This window comes from Stylophora pistillata, chromosome 12 (assembly GCF_964205215.1).
Source record: "Stylophora pistillata chromosome 12, jaStyPist1.2, whole genome shotgun sequence".
Taxonomy (NCBI): Eukaryota; Metazoa; Cnidaria; class Anthozoa; order Scleractinia; family Pocilloporidae; genus Stylophora; species Stylophora pistillata.
The window spans coordinates 14,470,322-14,487,059 of NC_142530.1; the positions used below are offsets into that span (position 1 = coordinate 14,470,322).

The 16,738-nt window shown below is 39.3% G+C and overlaps 1 protein-coding gene across 3 annotated transcripts in view; it reads right to left on the reverse strand.

The window, feature by feature from the left end:
• Positions 1–3,083: 3,083 nt before the first annotated feature.
• LOC111330828 (telomere-associated protein RIF1) overlaps positions 3,084–16,738 on the reverse strand; it is a 41,540-nt gene continuing 27,885 nt past the window's right edge. For 2 of the 3 annotated variants that reach the window (XM_022935786.2, XM_022935787.2), the window contains exons 25-40: positions 15,893–16,053; positions 15,060–15,129; positions 14,772–14,867; positions 12,879–12,985; positions 12,296–12,359; positions 12,036–12,068; positions 11,274–11,450; positions 10,447–10,545; positions 10,212–10,291; positions 8,944–9,033; positions 8,830–8,858; positions 7,213–8,276; positions 6,629–6,763; positions 5,040–5,243; positions 4,740–4,893; positions 3,084–4,140 (exon numbers count right to left, since the gene is read on the reverse strand). In XM_022935786.2, coding sequence (XP_022791521.2) covers positions 3,428–4,140; positions 4,740–4,893; positions 5,040–5,243; positions 6,629–6,763; positions 7,213–8,276; positions 8,830–8,858; positions 8,944–9,033; positions 10,212–10,291; positions 10,447–10,545; positions 11,274–11,450; positions 12,036–12,068; positions 12,296–12,359; positions 12,879–12,985; positions 14,772–14,867; positions 15,060–15,129; positions 15,893–16,053 — 3,276 coding nt within the window. In that variant the 3' untranslated portion in view covers positions 3,084–3,427. The remainder of the gene's footprint in view (positions 4,141–4,739; positions 4,894–5,039; positions 5,244–6,628; positions 6,764–7,212; positions 8,277–8,829; positions 8,859–8,943; positions 9,034–10,211; positions 10,292–10,446; positions 10,546–11,273; positions 11,451–12,035; positions 12,069–12,295; positions 12,360–12,878; positions 12,986–14,771; positions 14,868–15,059; positions 15,130–15,892; positions 16,054–16,738) is intronic. The other variant, XM_022935789.2, reaches the window with a different exon arrangement.

Genomic DNA, 16,738 nt, shown 5'->3' on the forward strand with positions numbered 1-16,738 from the left:
CTCAGACTCCGAATATCCTTTACTTTTCACCTTCGAACAACGCACGCCCGAAAATACTGTTATCGTTGCAGGAATAAATAATAGTAATAGAATAGCCCATTTCCGACTTACCCTTGGCCTCATTTTCAAAAGGAGTCCTGGTGCTCATTCTTTCATATGATTATAAGTTTTCATTCACATGCAAATTAAACTCATTTTCGCAAGAATGGTTGAGCACCAGGCCTCGTTTTGAAAAAGAGGCCAAGGATAATTCAGAAATGGGCTATTGAGTGGAGTGCAGTTTGACCTACGCAGCACAAGTTTGATTTGAAATCAGAAGACCTTCACCCTAAATTGATTCAATGACACCCACAACCTTAAAAATTTCTTGTTTAGCTCTAACGAGAGGCTATAAAACACCAACTGTTTTAATTCAATGGCAGTCTTAATGAACAAATCGATGGAGTAGCGATGGGGTCACCCCTTGGGCCACTCATGGCAAACACATTTACTTGTTCGATCGAGGAGAAACTAGAAAGCGAGGATTAGTTATCGTATTTCAATAGATACGGGATAAAACCTTAGTCGCGGCAAAAGATATTCCAACTGCTACAGCTTTGCTGGCAACATTAAACGAGGTACACCCAGCAATCAGCTTCACGATGGAAGTTGCAAACAACAACAAACTACCTTTCATCGGAATGGAGCCATAAAGATTGGAAAACAACTGAAAACATGTGTCTACAGGAAAACAACAAATAACAGCCTTCTTCTCTACTACCAAAGTCATAATGATGCCTGTTACAAACAATCGCTGTAAATATTCCCATACAAACCCTCATAATTCCGCCATGACTGTTATAGCGCAAGATGATCATCTCACAGCTGGAGCTTGGGCCGCCTGTGTCCCCCCTAATTACTATATTAAACAGTCCCTGCTCTCCCTCATTCTAACCAGGACCCCATTTGTTCGTAGGTCGATTAGCGCTAACTAAAGCTGGGTTATCTTAACTCAGCTTTAAACTACCCGGCCAAGATCTATTTGCTAAAAAATGTAACAACTTGAGAGAAATCTTGAAACTGAAGCGCTTAGAGAAGCTCATAAATTCTTTAATAACAGATTCATCGAGTCGCGAAACCAACAGCAAGTTCGCGATGTTCAAGCAAATGCACCCATTCAGATTATTCTGTCATTTAAGGTTCAAAGATCAGCAGACGTCGTGCGAAGACAGCCGTCCGATATTGGAAATAAAATAAAAAGCGATCTACGTCCAGTTTTTCACAAGCAAGAAAATAGCCGACGACATCAAAGTAGCAGAGGCCAAACCACCGTTAATAAGTCAAATATACCTTTTCTACTAATTTAAATGTGATCTGTGTGACGCGGATTATGTTGTCTATGCTAGCCGACACCTTTTTCAACGCATTGTTGAACACAAACACTCCGCTATTGGTGACGCCCACAATCAGAGGAACAAAGATCTAAACGTACAATTTACCATACTTCAGAATTGTCGCGAGATATTGGAATGATTAATTTACGGAATGCTCTTCATCCACGAAAAGAAACACTGAACCCTCCATCTGACTCAATTGCGGCTAAACTATTCAGTACTTAACACTCTCGACATTCCAAATTGTAGAGTTTTCAAACACAAACGAGACTTTTACACGCATTCTTAGTGTATAAAAGAACTCATACAAATCTGACTTTTACAATTTGCAAATGATGAACGAGTCATTGAAACGTCATTCCACATTATTATCGCTAATTCTTATCTATAAGAGTTTGATTTCGGATCAAACTGAAGCTTCACGACATAAAGTTCATCTACTACTTTATCAAATCCATTTTGAAATCACAAAATTCAGTCACTCAGATACAGGATGTTTTAGTCTGTGCAAATGTTTTGCAAAAGTTATTTTTCTAGTTATCTTATAAAAGCATCTGACCAGGAGATTTTCTGTAGGTTTTCATCGGTTATATCCCGCTCTTGAAATACCTACCTGCTTGCCTGCCTTCCCCGCGTATATCAAAGGCTTTTCACGTGTCCTTCAACATCCCGCGTGGGTCATAACGCCCATTGGTCCAATAGGAAGTTCAGTTTAATAACATACGATTCTGACCCTTCTTAACCTGGTTCTTGAATTTTACTGACCACGACATTTCGAAAATAGCTCAGTAGAACCAATCATGAGCCTGAAATTTTTAAAACAATTGACTTCGGGCTGTTAGCTAATGCGTAACCTATAAAAGTGGTTTCCCTTCTATAACACGGCTGGTAACATTAGGGAGAGGAAGGGATCGTTACGTTCTTTGTTTTTAGTTCCTGTACCCTAAATGGATATTATTTTAAGTTAGAGGTTTAGGAAGACTCATATCAAATTCCTTCGATTCCTTGTTAAGGACCATATCAAGCCTTTCCAAGTCTGTTGAAATCAGTTCTTAAACTATCCTACCCTTTCCTGGTGTAGGAAACTTTGGATTCTACCTTTGAAGCGAAAACAAGATCTCTTTCAGTTATCTTCACAAGGTTTAGGAAGAATGAGGTACACTGGCGGTAACTGAAGTCAACTGACGGAAAATGACGAATTGTGACTGTATTTTACCATATTTTACCACGAATTATTATATGGCAAGATGGCACCAAGGTATATCCATGTGTTCTAATTGGTTTTCACTTGCTCGGTGTTTTGCGCTGCTGATCGTTTCCACGAAAACGGTCATAAGTCATGTATTCTTGTATGCGAAAGACAGCAAATTCAAAGTAAACAAGTTTTCTCCAAATGCCACACAATAAACTACTTATGAATCTCTCTTGCTCAACCCATACAGAGGATAAATAGCCCTAGTTCGTTTTTGAACGGACCTCGCTGCGCTCGGCCCGTACTACCACGACCTTGGGCCAGTATTCCCCTGTACGGCCCTCACATTCGCTAGTAAGAAGTTCGTATTATTAGTAGACCTTAGCCTAGATATGGGTCTAGAGGTGGGTAAATCCATGAGATGCTTGCCTGACATGGTTGTCGGAGACGACCACTCGACTGCTCACAGAGGTTCTTTGGAATAGTGTGTGAAATATAAGAAGAAAACCACTACTTCATAGCCTTGAGACAACCCCAAAATTTATGGAAACACGTACTTAAAATCGAAATTAACAATTTTGAGAAGTTTTGCGAATATAAAATAATTGACATGTGCTTATGTACTGGTGTTAAAAAATAATAACTTCTGATGAACAAAAAGAAGAAATTTTTTTCCAAGATAGTTCTTAATATAGGTGGATTTGAAATCGATCAAGATCTACGCAATTCTTCATTTTAAAAACTCTTTCAAACAGAAGTATGAAACCCTTCGTAAAACACCACCTGCTTCTAATTTCCAACTCTACGCACATTTCGCTTTCTACTCCTTGACCGGCTACCGAAAGATTCAAGTTTATCATCCTTATTGCACGTCTTGAAAAGCTTGTTTTTTTGATCTTGGTGATTGCCAACGCCCTTTCAAAGCCTGCACTACAACCGATATGATTTCCGTCAGGCTGTGGTGCGCCTCAAAAATCTCCTCACTTGACAATGTCTGTAAAACGTCAGGTAATGCGAGATCTTTAAGGGAACGTAAACAGTTACAAAACCTCTCCTTATCACTGCCTCCTTCGATAGATGTCGTGGAAGCAGAAGGATGTTCAGGACTTTCCTGAGCCAACACAGCCGCTTCTGTAAGTTCGGTTCCCTTAATGTCTATGTTCCCTTCATCTCCTGAATCACCCTGCATGTCAGCGGTCCCTTCGATAACGTCAGAGCCATGCGCAGGACGATAAGGCCCCATACCTCCCGCTTCCATCCCCATCTTATCTCCTCGAGCTTCAACAGTAGGCAGATCAGTCATTTTATCATCATCGACAAAGACAATTTCCGCCTCGCTTCCTTTCGACCTCGCATCGGACGCCATATCTGCGGTTTCAACAACCAACGTTGGATCAGGTTTACTTGACAAACATTCTTCACTGGGTTTGATTCCTTCTATCCTAGACTCCGCAGCCGTTTGTTGACCTTCTGCGCCACCGGAACTCGGAGGATCCTCACCTCCTACTGGCTCAATCACCAAATCAGCCTCGCCTGGGAGCTGTGTACATTCAGAGGTGGCTGCATCCTCTGTTGCTAAGAATTAATGGAAACACGTTAGCAGGCTAATGGAAGTATAAATTGCAGCTTGAATTGCGGGCTACGCGCGCTGCAATTGGTTTTGCCTATGTTTTTCGGGGGATTGGGCAGGCGAGAGCCTTGAAAAAATGAAAAAGGAGCCTTGTACAATAAAAAACAAACAAACAAACAAATAAATAAAAAGAAAACGAAAACGAGACCAAAAGTTATTTTGGCTTCTTAAAAGTACCCAATCTGAGCCAAATCTTCAAACAGTTGAGCGCAATTATAAACGTCGTCAAAATGTGGTAACAACACCACAAACTGAAAACGAAGATGTACTCCAAAGTTTAGTCAAGTATTCCACAGAAAGCATTTCTCACACCACACCTCTTGATAAAAATCAAAAGACTAAAACAAAAATTAGACTCTACTCATTCTGATGAAATCACTTGAATTTACACTTGATGACATTTAAAATTTCTTCATGATCCTTTATAATTTATTAGGGCTAAGGCTATCATAGCTATTCTGTTTAGACTTGCAGCTTTAATTTCCGTTAATCCATTTTAGTGTACTATCTTTAGATTAACTTTCTGGGTCATGGGACCACTCACCTTCTTTGTTTTCACTGTCTTCCTTGTGCGTAGCTTCTGGTGTTAACTTCGTCATAATAGATTTGGAATTTCTCCCTTTTTGACTTTGATGGAATCTTCTTAAAGCTTTCTTCAATGTTGGCACTTTGGGTGACTTGATGGGAAGGTTTCTTACCTGAAAAATTATCTCTTTTAGCTCTACCTGTTATCTCTTGAAAAACGTTTGTCCTAATTTAGAAACTGTGGATTAAACCTTGTGAGAGCATTTCAGTGAAAGCTATGTTGCCCCACTTTCACGTGGTACCCGTTTGTTTGCTTTACCTGTTCCTCTTTCAAAGCTGACAAGTTTCCAATGGTGTGAATATTTTGCGCACGCACCAAGTGACCCATACCACGTGACCAAGACATGGTGAGAATGGAGGGAAGGATCTGTTCAACTGGCACTGTGCAGGAGATAAGATCCGGGAAGACGCAGTCCGTCGAGTCCTGGGCAACAGGGGCGTTGCTCGCCGGTAAAGGTCGTCGCTGATTAAAAAAAAAAAGAAGAAGAAAGACATTGTAAATTTCGTCATGCTTAGGGGCCCGTTTCTCGAAAGTCCCAGTAACTTAACGGGCCAGTTAAGCTGTTCTGTTTTCATTCCAGATGGGGATTTCAAAAGTTTTGAAGATAATACAATAAAACTATCAGCTAGAGAAACAAATGGACTGGTTTAGGTGCCAGAACCTGCTTTTCTATCCTTTAAATTTTGATTTTAAAACATGGCTTCGGGCCTGTTAAGTTACTAGGGCCCCAGGTATCTTAATACCTTAACTACTCAGGGAAAACCCCTTTTGACCATAACATGTGATTTAACGCAGGTGGGACCTTTACATTCAGACATTCAAAATCCTCTTCACTTCAACATCAGTATGCACATTCTCCATACCGTTATCTACACACATCCCAAGTTGCTGACAAGGAGAATTTGTTTAACAATCAAGAGTTGAGTTCTTAAGTTAGTGATATTTCCTTTGAGGTCGTGATGTTAAGGTATGATTGAGGGGGTGATATTGTACATATCAGATGCTAGTCACTTGGGGCCAAAGGGTTAAGGAAGCCATGAAAAAGTTTCCTTTCCTTCGGTTTGGTATGATTATTACGTTCTATAAAAAATATACTATTCTATAAAAGTAAATATAGCTTTTACTCTATGACCTTTGAGCGTGACCATTTCAAGGAAAGTTAGTAAGCTGTGAGTTCAGTGCAGTTTGCTACACAGGTGAAAATAATGTATTCTGCAGAAGGCTTTCTTTATCCACTTTTTGAACGCAAACCTAGAATTTGTTAAATTTCTTGCACGAACTGATATTAAATTTCACAAGAAACATACAAATCCTTTTAATTCCCAAGATCTAATTGTTGACTCTCCCCTTTAGTTGCTACATATTCCCATGTTAATCTGTAGCGAGAATTTGGTGTTAGATCAAGAGAACACCTTTTACCTGATAAGTTTGATTATTACACGACTCGGGCAGTCAGAGGGCCAATAACTAAAATCAACCAATCACAATGCTCTATTGCCGGTCAATATTCTCTCAGTATTGGACCGGGCACTGTCCCGAATGGTCTCGAATGATACCGCACTTGTGTCCCTTTGAACTTCAGTCGTATAATAAACCTCTTACTAACCAAGCTTGCTCGGGACCGTACTAGAAGAATATCGGCCCTCGGTCTTTTTTGTACGGACGTCGCTACGCTTGGTCCGTACTGTCAAGACCTCGGGCCGATATTCTCCTAGTACGGCCCTCGCGCTTGGTTAATAAGATATATGTATTCTCGATACCTGTTTGCTGGATAGTGTTTGGATATTAAAGGTAAAAGTTACACGTTAATCAGCACTGGGAGTTGAACTGTTAACATAGTTACGTACCTGCTTAACAGCAGTAAACGGAGAAGAGCCTGAAGTTTTAAGTTGTGCAGCGTTAGTACTTGGTTCAGCGGATTCTTCTTGCAAGTCTTCACTACCGTCATGTTTTTCAGGGAGCGCAAACGACACTCTTCTGACCTTGATAAGTAAAACAGAACAAGTAAAATCTGGTTAGTGCACGAGTCACGACAAATAGCAAAAACATTTACTGATAAGCTCTCCCTTGCAAAAACGGCGAGATCTCAGCAGCCTTGTTTTTTTCTTCGTTCATTGCAAAACATAACAGAAGTTTTAAAAATACAGTTTCTACCAGGTAAGTTCATAACTATTTAAGATCATAACACTGGTAAAAAGTTCTAACAATATTAAAAAAATATTTTAAAATCCCAATAAAGTCGTCCTTGAAAAAATCAAACGATGAACTAAAATCAAATTTTCCAAAACGAGACAAAATATCATCGATTTAAAAAGAACTGGTGGACTTTGTATTTCAATCTTCAGAAATTAGGTGGCTGAGGAGAACGCTTTTCTTAACTAATTATACGATATGTATAATAAATATAAGTAACTACATTAAATATTATTACCTTCCCGGGAGGGGAGGGCGAGTCAACTCCTTGCTTGTTCCCATGGTATCTCTTTAAAATACCAGTTGTGGGGGAAACTCCCGGGGAATTTCTTCCGAGGAGATTCGATCGACAAGGACTACCCCCTGCTGCAAATGGACGGAGGAACTTGCTTTTAGCGCTGAAGACTGGAGACAAGGTTTCATCCCTCGTTACGCCTGCGACAAATGGTTCAGTGGCTTCCTCTGCGGGTGTTTGGTCGCTCAGCTTTCCGGTCTCTGCCAGTTGTTTACTACTGAGCATAATCCTGCTGACCTCTTGCTCTGTGGGCTCTTCTTGTGGTTTTTCGAACTTGTGCGTCATTTCGATCTTCCGTTGAAGTTTTCTTCTCGTTCGCCCGGCAACTGGCGAAACTTTCGTCTTAATTATTAGTTGTTTTTCACCTTTCATCGGTGAATCACAACTGCTAACTTTGTCGTCATCCAGAACATCACTCTCTACTTGCGTTTCCGATACCGTTTCTACGTCTTTACCATCAGAATTCTCTACATCGTTCTGCTCTCTTTTTAACTTTCTTTGATTATTTGTCCGAGTTTGAACTGAACCCGCAAGAATGGAGTCGAGCGGGACTGTGATTCGTCTAAGGGACTGGAATGGGGATTCAAAGCTTGGCGTTTGGGATGACGGTATGACGTCAGGTGACGTCACCTCCTCATCGCCATCATCGGAAATCATTTCGTCATCAGTGTCTACCTCATCCCTTACAGTTGGCTCTGCTTTGTGGCAAAGTTTTCTATCTTCATTTTGGGAAGATTCCACTACTCCGAAAAAGTCACATTCTTCTACTTCAACCCCTCTGTCTCTGTCTTCCATTTCTGCTTCATTTTCTTTCAAATCTTTGTCACTATCCACCATTTCCCCAACGTTGCTTTCCGTTATTCTCCTTTCAATGGCCTCGTTTATGCTTTCGTTTTTGCTCTTGCTTTTCTCTGTATCTGGCACATTTGAGTCACCTTGGAGCTCTTTCTCGTTTCGACAATTCAATTCTTTCTCGCTACCAGACAACTGAGGTTTTCCTTCTTCTTCTACATAAGGGAAGAGAGAGAACAAAATAGACGATTTTTCAGTCATATGTAGTCTAACGCTCGAAGTCGCCCCTTACCATCTACTGTGATAGACAGTTCGCTGACTATTAAATCAACGCGTCGCCCGAAACAGTCATAAAGCACTTAGTAAGACGATGTAGCAGGGGCACTTTCATGATTCTCGTGCTTGAAGACGAAACTTGTCCTATCTACGCAGACTCCGGCAAACTGTTGAAAAAGCACTGCTTTAAAGAGCAGATTCAACAAAATGCTAGAGTTTCAGAGGGTTGTGAAGTAAATGTCAAAACCTGAAAAGCAGGCAGCTAAAGGATGTTGAATTAGTAATGTAACGTTCCTCATTTAAGAGGAAGTAGGCGGAAGTTTCGTTGGACACATACGGAGAACTTCACCGGTTACCAGCTCCTGCAAAAACCCGTGAAAATGTTTAAAATATGCACCAAAAGATATCTTTAAAGTAGACAAACACTTCATCAAAATACTGCAGCATGATAATTTGCAATAACTTCAAATCATTTATTAAAGAGAAGCTCACCTGGTGAACTGGTCGGAGTCGTGTCAACGCTGTATGGAAGAAAAGAAAATGAGAGATTCTTGGTTATCGTGGCACCTCACACTAGTCTACATGTAGAAAAGAATAGATACTCACGTGACATCGCCATGTGACGCAAGCGTGAATTGTGAAAATTGTGAGCAATCTTGTGATTGGTCAAGCGCATTGTAAAGGGTAGGAACATCGCTGTAGTAAGGAATAAAGGAATACAAATTATCAAGGGTCCAATATGCTAATAAGTAAGGTTTACGATTTTTTACAGAGTCGGAATGATACCCTGAATATTACTGTAAGCTCGAATAAATACGAGTTAAATCAAGGGTTTGTTTCCACGGTAATAAGTTAATACTCAATAGTAATAATTAAAACGAGAAAAAACAATAGTATTAATAATAAAAAAAATTATAATAATAATAATAATTGACACGGAACACATCTGTTAAACTCGGTTCTCTAGGATCACACTCATATCAGACCCAAACTAACTTTGATAGCAAGAACGACCTACATATAAAAATCCCGAAAGCAACTACTAGTTCGTATTGAAAGAATTTCAAAAAAATGTGCATCGAAATTATCCTTATAAAAGTAAATTACATTAAAAAAATAAGTAATTTATGAGAAGGGAAATGACACTCTTACTCTAAAAATCTGTAATAATAATAATAATAATAATAATAATAATAATAATAATAATAATAATAATAATAATAATAACACAGAGGGTAATTTAAACTACATCCACAGAGTGAATCTTTGTCAGTCATTTTAGAGTCAAATTTGAAGTTAAGATGTTGGTTTTTTGTGGACAAAGGTAGGAAAAACCCTCAGAGCATGGTCATCCCAACCCTTGCGTGACGTCAGGAATGGGAATAAAGCTCTCACCAATTTGCCAGGCCTACTTGCCATCCCTACGCCATTCCTATTCCTTGTAAATAACTTGTGTCATGAACATTTTGCAGGAATTTAGGAGTTCACCATTTGTTTAGTTCTGGGTCTCTGCGTCGACCATTTTCATGAACTCAGAGACAAAATTTCTGACGGGATCTAATCTTTTTAGTGTGAAGCAGCTGAATATTAATAAGGAAAAAAACTTGAGTATTTTCAACTATTATCACTCGTTGAGTTACAGAAGAGAATTGATGTTCTTTTCAAGGGGATTAATGGGGTTTTATTTGACGATTTTTTTCTCTTATGGGGACTTATCCAAGCGGATCGAAGGCGGCTCTCGAAATCCACAGAATTCAAACCCTGTAAAACGATGAAGTTGAACGGTCTCTCACAACTACATTTTACTCTTTTTTTTTTTACAATCAGTGCACGAGAAATATTGCAAAGAATAATACAAGTCTTGAGTTTCTCACCCTCTACTCCGCAAAATTTCTTTTTGATGTTCAGTAAGCACGCGCTTCTTTTTCGGAGAAGGAGCAATCATGACGTATTCCTAGCGACAAGAAATGGTCAATTCAAATTCTTTCATTATATTATTCCTATTCAGCTTAGAGATGGCTTCGGAATCAATTACAAGCATACTGGTCACGTACATATAGCTCATGTGTTACTGAGCTGCTCAGCATTTCCTTATTGATATCGACCAACCTGGTCATCGTCGTCAAACTTGGACAGCGGTAATTTCCTCCTAACATGCGTATTGGCTGGGGAATTTCTAGGGCGTCCAACTTTTGGAGACCGACTTATCTAAATGCGTGAAGAAATGACAGAAAAAAAAATAAAGAAAAATCAGAAGCAGTAACACCATACGCTTCATAAATTCTAATGTAGCTACGTCCTTTAAGTGAAACTCTTAGTTCCAACTCTTAAAATATTGGTATTGAGGTATTGGTGCTGTCAAGAATGGCTAGAGTCTTGTGAGGAAATATATTCTTATTTAGTATTTACTAAAACAGTGGATAGGGTTGAGGGCGCGCTCTGATAGGCTACTCATTTCCAAATATCCTTTGCTATTCACCTCCGAGTAACTCGCGCCCGAAATATTGTAATCATTGCAAGAATAAATGAGTTAAAATCATATCATGCGCCCTTTTACATCACCGTTCAGTACCGGTATGTACTAATACAACTATTCACCTCAGTGTTGGTGGCTGGTGGCGGATTTCACTTCGTTGAATAGTTGTCAATACATAGGACGCTTCCCTGACTGTAGAAGCATGCAAAGTATAGCTTTGCTTTTTAGCTAGTCCTGAGGTTGGAAACTTTACGGATGAAATGTAATTTTCTTTGTCCGACGATAGGGGACAAATGTCAAACGTCTCTTTATTCGACGATTGAACTTAAAATCCGCCATATCATGAGTTATTTTATTATTCCATATTCTTTCACCTGGAGAAATGTTTGCAAATTTTACAGATGTCGGTGGTCTCGGCTCTAAAAGCCTTCATAGAGTCAAAATGCGTAGGAATTCTTACTCTTTTAGGTGAAGCATTTTCCACCACTTTCTCAATACTTAAGGCCTTGTGTAAGAAACTGCCCTTCAACTGTGGGGACCCTCCTGAAACTGACGTATGCTTACGGCGCTGAGGAGAGCCTAGGATGCCATATGGCAACGGTTTCACAAGGTTTGCGCTCTGGGTTAGTTCTTCAGACTGTTATGAAGTAAGAAAAAAAAATAATACACACAAATTAAACGACTGTAAAACAGATCAAAAGACTAGCGTTGCTCAGTAAATCTAATTTTAGGCTATCCACCCAGCAACGATCACAAAAAAAAATTTCCTTTAACGATATCAATACATCCGCAGGCAGAAGGGACAGGTGCTGGATTTTGCATTCAATTAAAAGCTAAAATCAAACGAAATTAATGCCAGACAACCGTAGAGTACGTATAATTAAATCCTGGGAGTAAAAGGGTTAAGGATAGTAATTTTTTTTCCTTTCCACCAAACAAAACGGTCGTTCAATAGACGAAAATCACAAACTATGGGAAAATGTCATGGTACAAAGCAAAGATAGAACGTAAATGGTTGAGGAAGCACAGATCAAAAAAAGAATTATATAAAAATTTAGCGTGAATTGTCAACATGCAAAAACTTGAACTTCAGTATGCCCGACTCCTACAAGTGTCACTGTTAGATGAAAATAAAAAAGTATTGCATGGAAACTAAAAAGTGAACGAACCCACCTGTGAATTAAGTCAAAAAAAACATAAAAACAGAAACTGGATAACTTACTTCAAGATCCGAATATGCGTCTTTGTCTGAAATCTGAAAGTAAACAAAACAATTTTTAGGAAATACATTAACCTAGCAAACAAAAGTTGATCAGAAAAAAAGGCATCGTTTGTTTCCTTTTCTTTTCCTCCATGTTTGCTTCAGAGCCACAAAGCAAATTTAACTGTGTTCTAAATTTTCTGCTACAAAGACATGAAATATGCATAAACTTGAACTTCAGCATGCCTGACTCCTTCATTCATTTGAGTAAGAAATGTTACCTTAATATTTTCCCAGCCTGGCAGTGTGAGTGACATTTTATCTCTGGCAATCTGAAGAACCGGTCTGGAAAAAAATTATGGATATCATTAATAGGTGACAACTAGAGAGATAAGAGGAAAAGTGTTAGACAGCTGATTTAAGAGCCTGAATTGTAACAGCTTTTCTGTAGCTGATTGTCGAACTTAGTCTTTTAGCCCCAGGAGTCACTAACATCGAATTTCTCCTGACATTAACACACCTAAACCATTAAGGTCACGAGAATAAAGGAAATGATCACTAACAAAAACAACTCTTGATTGCTAAACATATTCTACCTCTCAATACCTTAAAAATGTAACGGGAACAGTATACAGAATACACGTGAAGGGCGAAACCCCTTCCGCAAACACAGCAAGATTATCATTGCAAATGAGTACTTTGCCTACTTTTTAAAAACTGGTCTCCTGGATCAGTTAAAGTTTAAGGTCCTAGAAAACAAACCCTTACAACAGACGGATTGATAATAGATTGTTGTCAGCTATTAAGAAAGCATTAACACTGAATGCTTGGATGTAGTTTCTTGAGTCAATTTCTTTTAGATACCTCAAGGTTTCAGGATACTCCAAAGTTTTCGAGTGAGCAAAAGTAGCATTCCAGAATATGACAGCGTGGTTCTTGATACTCCTTTTTGGATGACCTAACGTCACTTGCTGTTAAGAAATTAAACAAATAAATAAATTCATCATTTCACCCTTGGATGAAGACTTAACCGTTAAAAAGAACCTTATTAACTCTTTCACCCCCTAACAGGGTTCGACACCAACGGTAGCCCATTAGCCACAGGCTAGTAGAAATTCAGTTTTGGCTAGTGGTTTTCCATTTCCACTAGCCAGTTTGACTAATAAACAAAATGAAATTATAGTAACATCCAAGACATCACTAGCCACTTGGCTAGTGAGTTGAAAAGTTAGTGTCGAGCCCTGCCCAAGAGGGACTTGCCGCTAATTTCTCTTTACAATATCACCATGAATCAAACATTAAGGTCAAGAGAGTAATGCAAATGATCTCTAACTAAAGAAGCTCTTGATTGTTAAACAAATTCTCCTCGTCAGCACCTTGGGAATGTATGGAGAACGGTATGAAGAATATGTGTTAGAATTCTAGTGTTGGGATAAAAAAGGTTGGAAGACTTATTAGAGAAGAATGTCATGTTTGTATCCAAGTCTCCAGTCGCGCACTGAAGATGACAGACTTCCGAAAGGTCTTGCACATAAGGTTCTTTCGCGAGAAGACAATGCATCAGGCCATTTCCGAATTACCTTTGGCTTCTTTCAAAACGAGGCCTGTTGCTCAACCATTCGCAAGAAAATGAGTTAAGCTCGCGTGTACATGAAAACTTAAAATCATATGAAAGCAGGGCTCGACACTAACGGTAGCCAACTAGCTACAGACGAGCAGAAATTCAGTTTTGGCTGGCGGTTTTCGATATCCACTAACGAGTTTGGCTAGTAGCCAAACTGAAATTGTTGTAACATTTAAGTTGTCAGTAGCCACTTGGCTAGTAAGTGGAAAAGAGAGTGTCGAAACCTGTGAAAGGATGAACACCAGAAATCGCATTAAAAGGGGCCATAAAAAAATTTAGCTTACTCCGAGTATATTTATTAAATCATTATCTCTGTCTTAATAACTCTCGATGGCTCTTTCTTGTTTATCAATCTATCTCTAAGTTCTACAATAACTCTTTTAAAAAATCACTGTGTATGTTTTGTTTGTTAGCTGTGGAATGTATACAACACGTAAGCAACCTGAAGGGAAACAATGAACTTTTCACACCCTAACATCAGTTTGCATATTCTCTATACTCTTCTCTATACATTTCCTGGACGAATTTTAACAATCAAGATTTTCTTTAGTTAGTGATCATTTCCTGTATTCTCTTGGTCTTGTTGTTCTATTCTGGGGTGATGTTGTAAGGAGAAAGAAGATGCTAGTTAAGGGTAAAGCATATTTTGATTCCATACAAGCCTGGCTTTCATATGTCTGGAAAATCCCGGACGAAAGGCAATTTCACTTCTTCGCGACTACCTCAGATTTTGTCGATATAACGAGAGATCGACAGATGTGTGTCCCAGATTCCTCCGCACAGCATTTTTATTTGTGACTCGGGGTACTATGGCTACGCAATTAGAGGACTGGCAAGGAGTTAAAACTATCGCTGACGTCCCCGACAGTGAAAACTGATATTTTTATATTGAAAATGATCGCCGATCATCGCAACAATCTGGGACGCGTAGGGAAAATGGAAACACTCACTATTTTCCTGATTTGTAGACGACCATCTTAGACAGTCGAGTTCTTTACTGAGTTTCTGAGTTTTCATTTGTGAAAAGATCTAAAACGGTCGGCAAACAGTGACTATGCCGATCTTCTGGGACTTTCCCGACATATGGAAGCCAAGCTTTCACAAGGATAGAAAAGAAGCGCATTACAACATACCAAAAGAGGAGACATGACTGATAACAGGTCGGAGTTATACGGTCCACCATGACGGCTCTGAAGGCAGGTGAGAATGTCAGACCACAGCTTCTCGATCTAAAAAAAATATACACATATTACTGAGCATGTTAGCCAAGAGAAAGGATTCACTCAGCTTCTCAAAAACAGATCTTTTAATAATTCACGTCAGACCATCATGTAAGATAATAAGAGGCAGTGGATAGGGGTAAATACATCAGTGCCGAAATGTGAAGAAATAAACACGAAATATCTCAATGTCTTCCCTACCTTTTGAATAAGTCTTGCTGAAAACAGCCTCTTGTCCAAAGAGCTTTCGGTGTTCAAAGAGCTTTTCGTACTACGTGAGAAAAAAAATCAACACCATTTGGAAAGGCTGTTTGTGAAACCTTTACTGTACAAGCAAGTCGATAAACTTACTTATGTTCAAACAGTTTTTCCCTGAACAGTTCTTCCCTTCCAATTTCAAATTTGTAACTTCCTTTTTCACATTTGATCTTTTGTTTCCTTATGAAGGGTTCTTCGCAAGAAAAGTGTGATTTTCTTGACGTCCTATGTCAGGTATAACCATGATGATGTAGGAGATTGGGCCTGTGGTGCCATACCCCTTATCCATGAAGATTAAGGGCCGGTTATGTACACGAGGTCTTAACCAAACCGTGGTTTTACGCAAGCAATGGACCACGGGTATTCTCCTAAGGAGGGTTTATTAAATTAAATAGCTTTCTTTTCACTATTAGCTTTCGGCCCTCTTGACACTGTTTGCAAAAATGAATGTTTAAATAAAAGATTCGGCTAAATTGAACATGGCTTAGAACGCGGTTTGGTTAAAAAACGGCTAAACTTTGTTCCAATACCCGGCTCCAAAGAGGTCTAACCATTGTTATGGACATCTTGACGATAAAGAAATCAACTCAGTTTGGATGAGTGCTGGTCTTGACAATAGATCAAACATTCAATCTCGTGGGTAGCAGTCCACCATTCTACCCGTTTTACTTAACAGGCAACAGTTTCAAAGCCTCTTAACAATTGGGTAAAGATCCCCAATGTCTTTGGTAACATTAAAAAACGAGACTGCATAATTATTTAACACACGGTTTTACCTTGTGTGCGCATTCTCTATGTAGTGCACAAGAGTAGGGGTTAGTGTCTTCAGAACAGCAGTTATGGTCGCAGCTCCACTGATGTGAACAAACAGGTAAGACAGCTTGTCTATCAAGTTGGTGAGAATTGCTGTCAGAATGCCAAGATTCTGGGTTGAATCCTAGGAAGATAACAATCAGTGCATTACCCGATTTTAGTATGTGATTGTTGAATATTTTAGTTTGTTTAAAGACGTAATTTACTAAAGTAAAGTCTTAAGCACTCTAAACAACAAACGTGTTTAGTTACAATGATAAGGTTGAGATCGGACGTCAGCATTATCAGGCACCTCTGGCAGCCGCTTCAGTCCATGTAACGATCTCACCTCCCCACCCATCCCACCCCAGGGGAGGACATCCACCACACAGTAATCTCGTGCGTGAGAAATTAACGTCTCCTACCCCTAACCCTGCAGCAGACGGGGCCTACGGTTTATTCGTCCTTATCCGAGAAGACTAGAATATCTATCCATTTCTTGATATTATAGAAAGGTAGTAAATTCTCCTCACTTATTTTAAGACCATGAGTATTGGTCCGGCCGGGGCTCGAACGCTCGACCTCCCGCACAACACAATCCGGCGCTCTAACCAATTGAGCTAACCGGGAGGCGGCTACGGGCGAGTTAGGTGTTAACGATTAGTTTTAAACGTTTCATCTCATTATGAAATTTGTTTTTAATCGAATTGACACCTGTAATAAATTAAAAAAAGTTCCAGTATTCTGTACTTAACAATGTAAAAGAACTTTCTGGGGTAATCAGCCCTCTGAGACAGATACAAATAACGGTTAATGAGCCACTCGCGTGA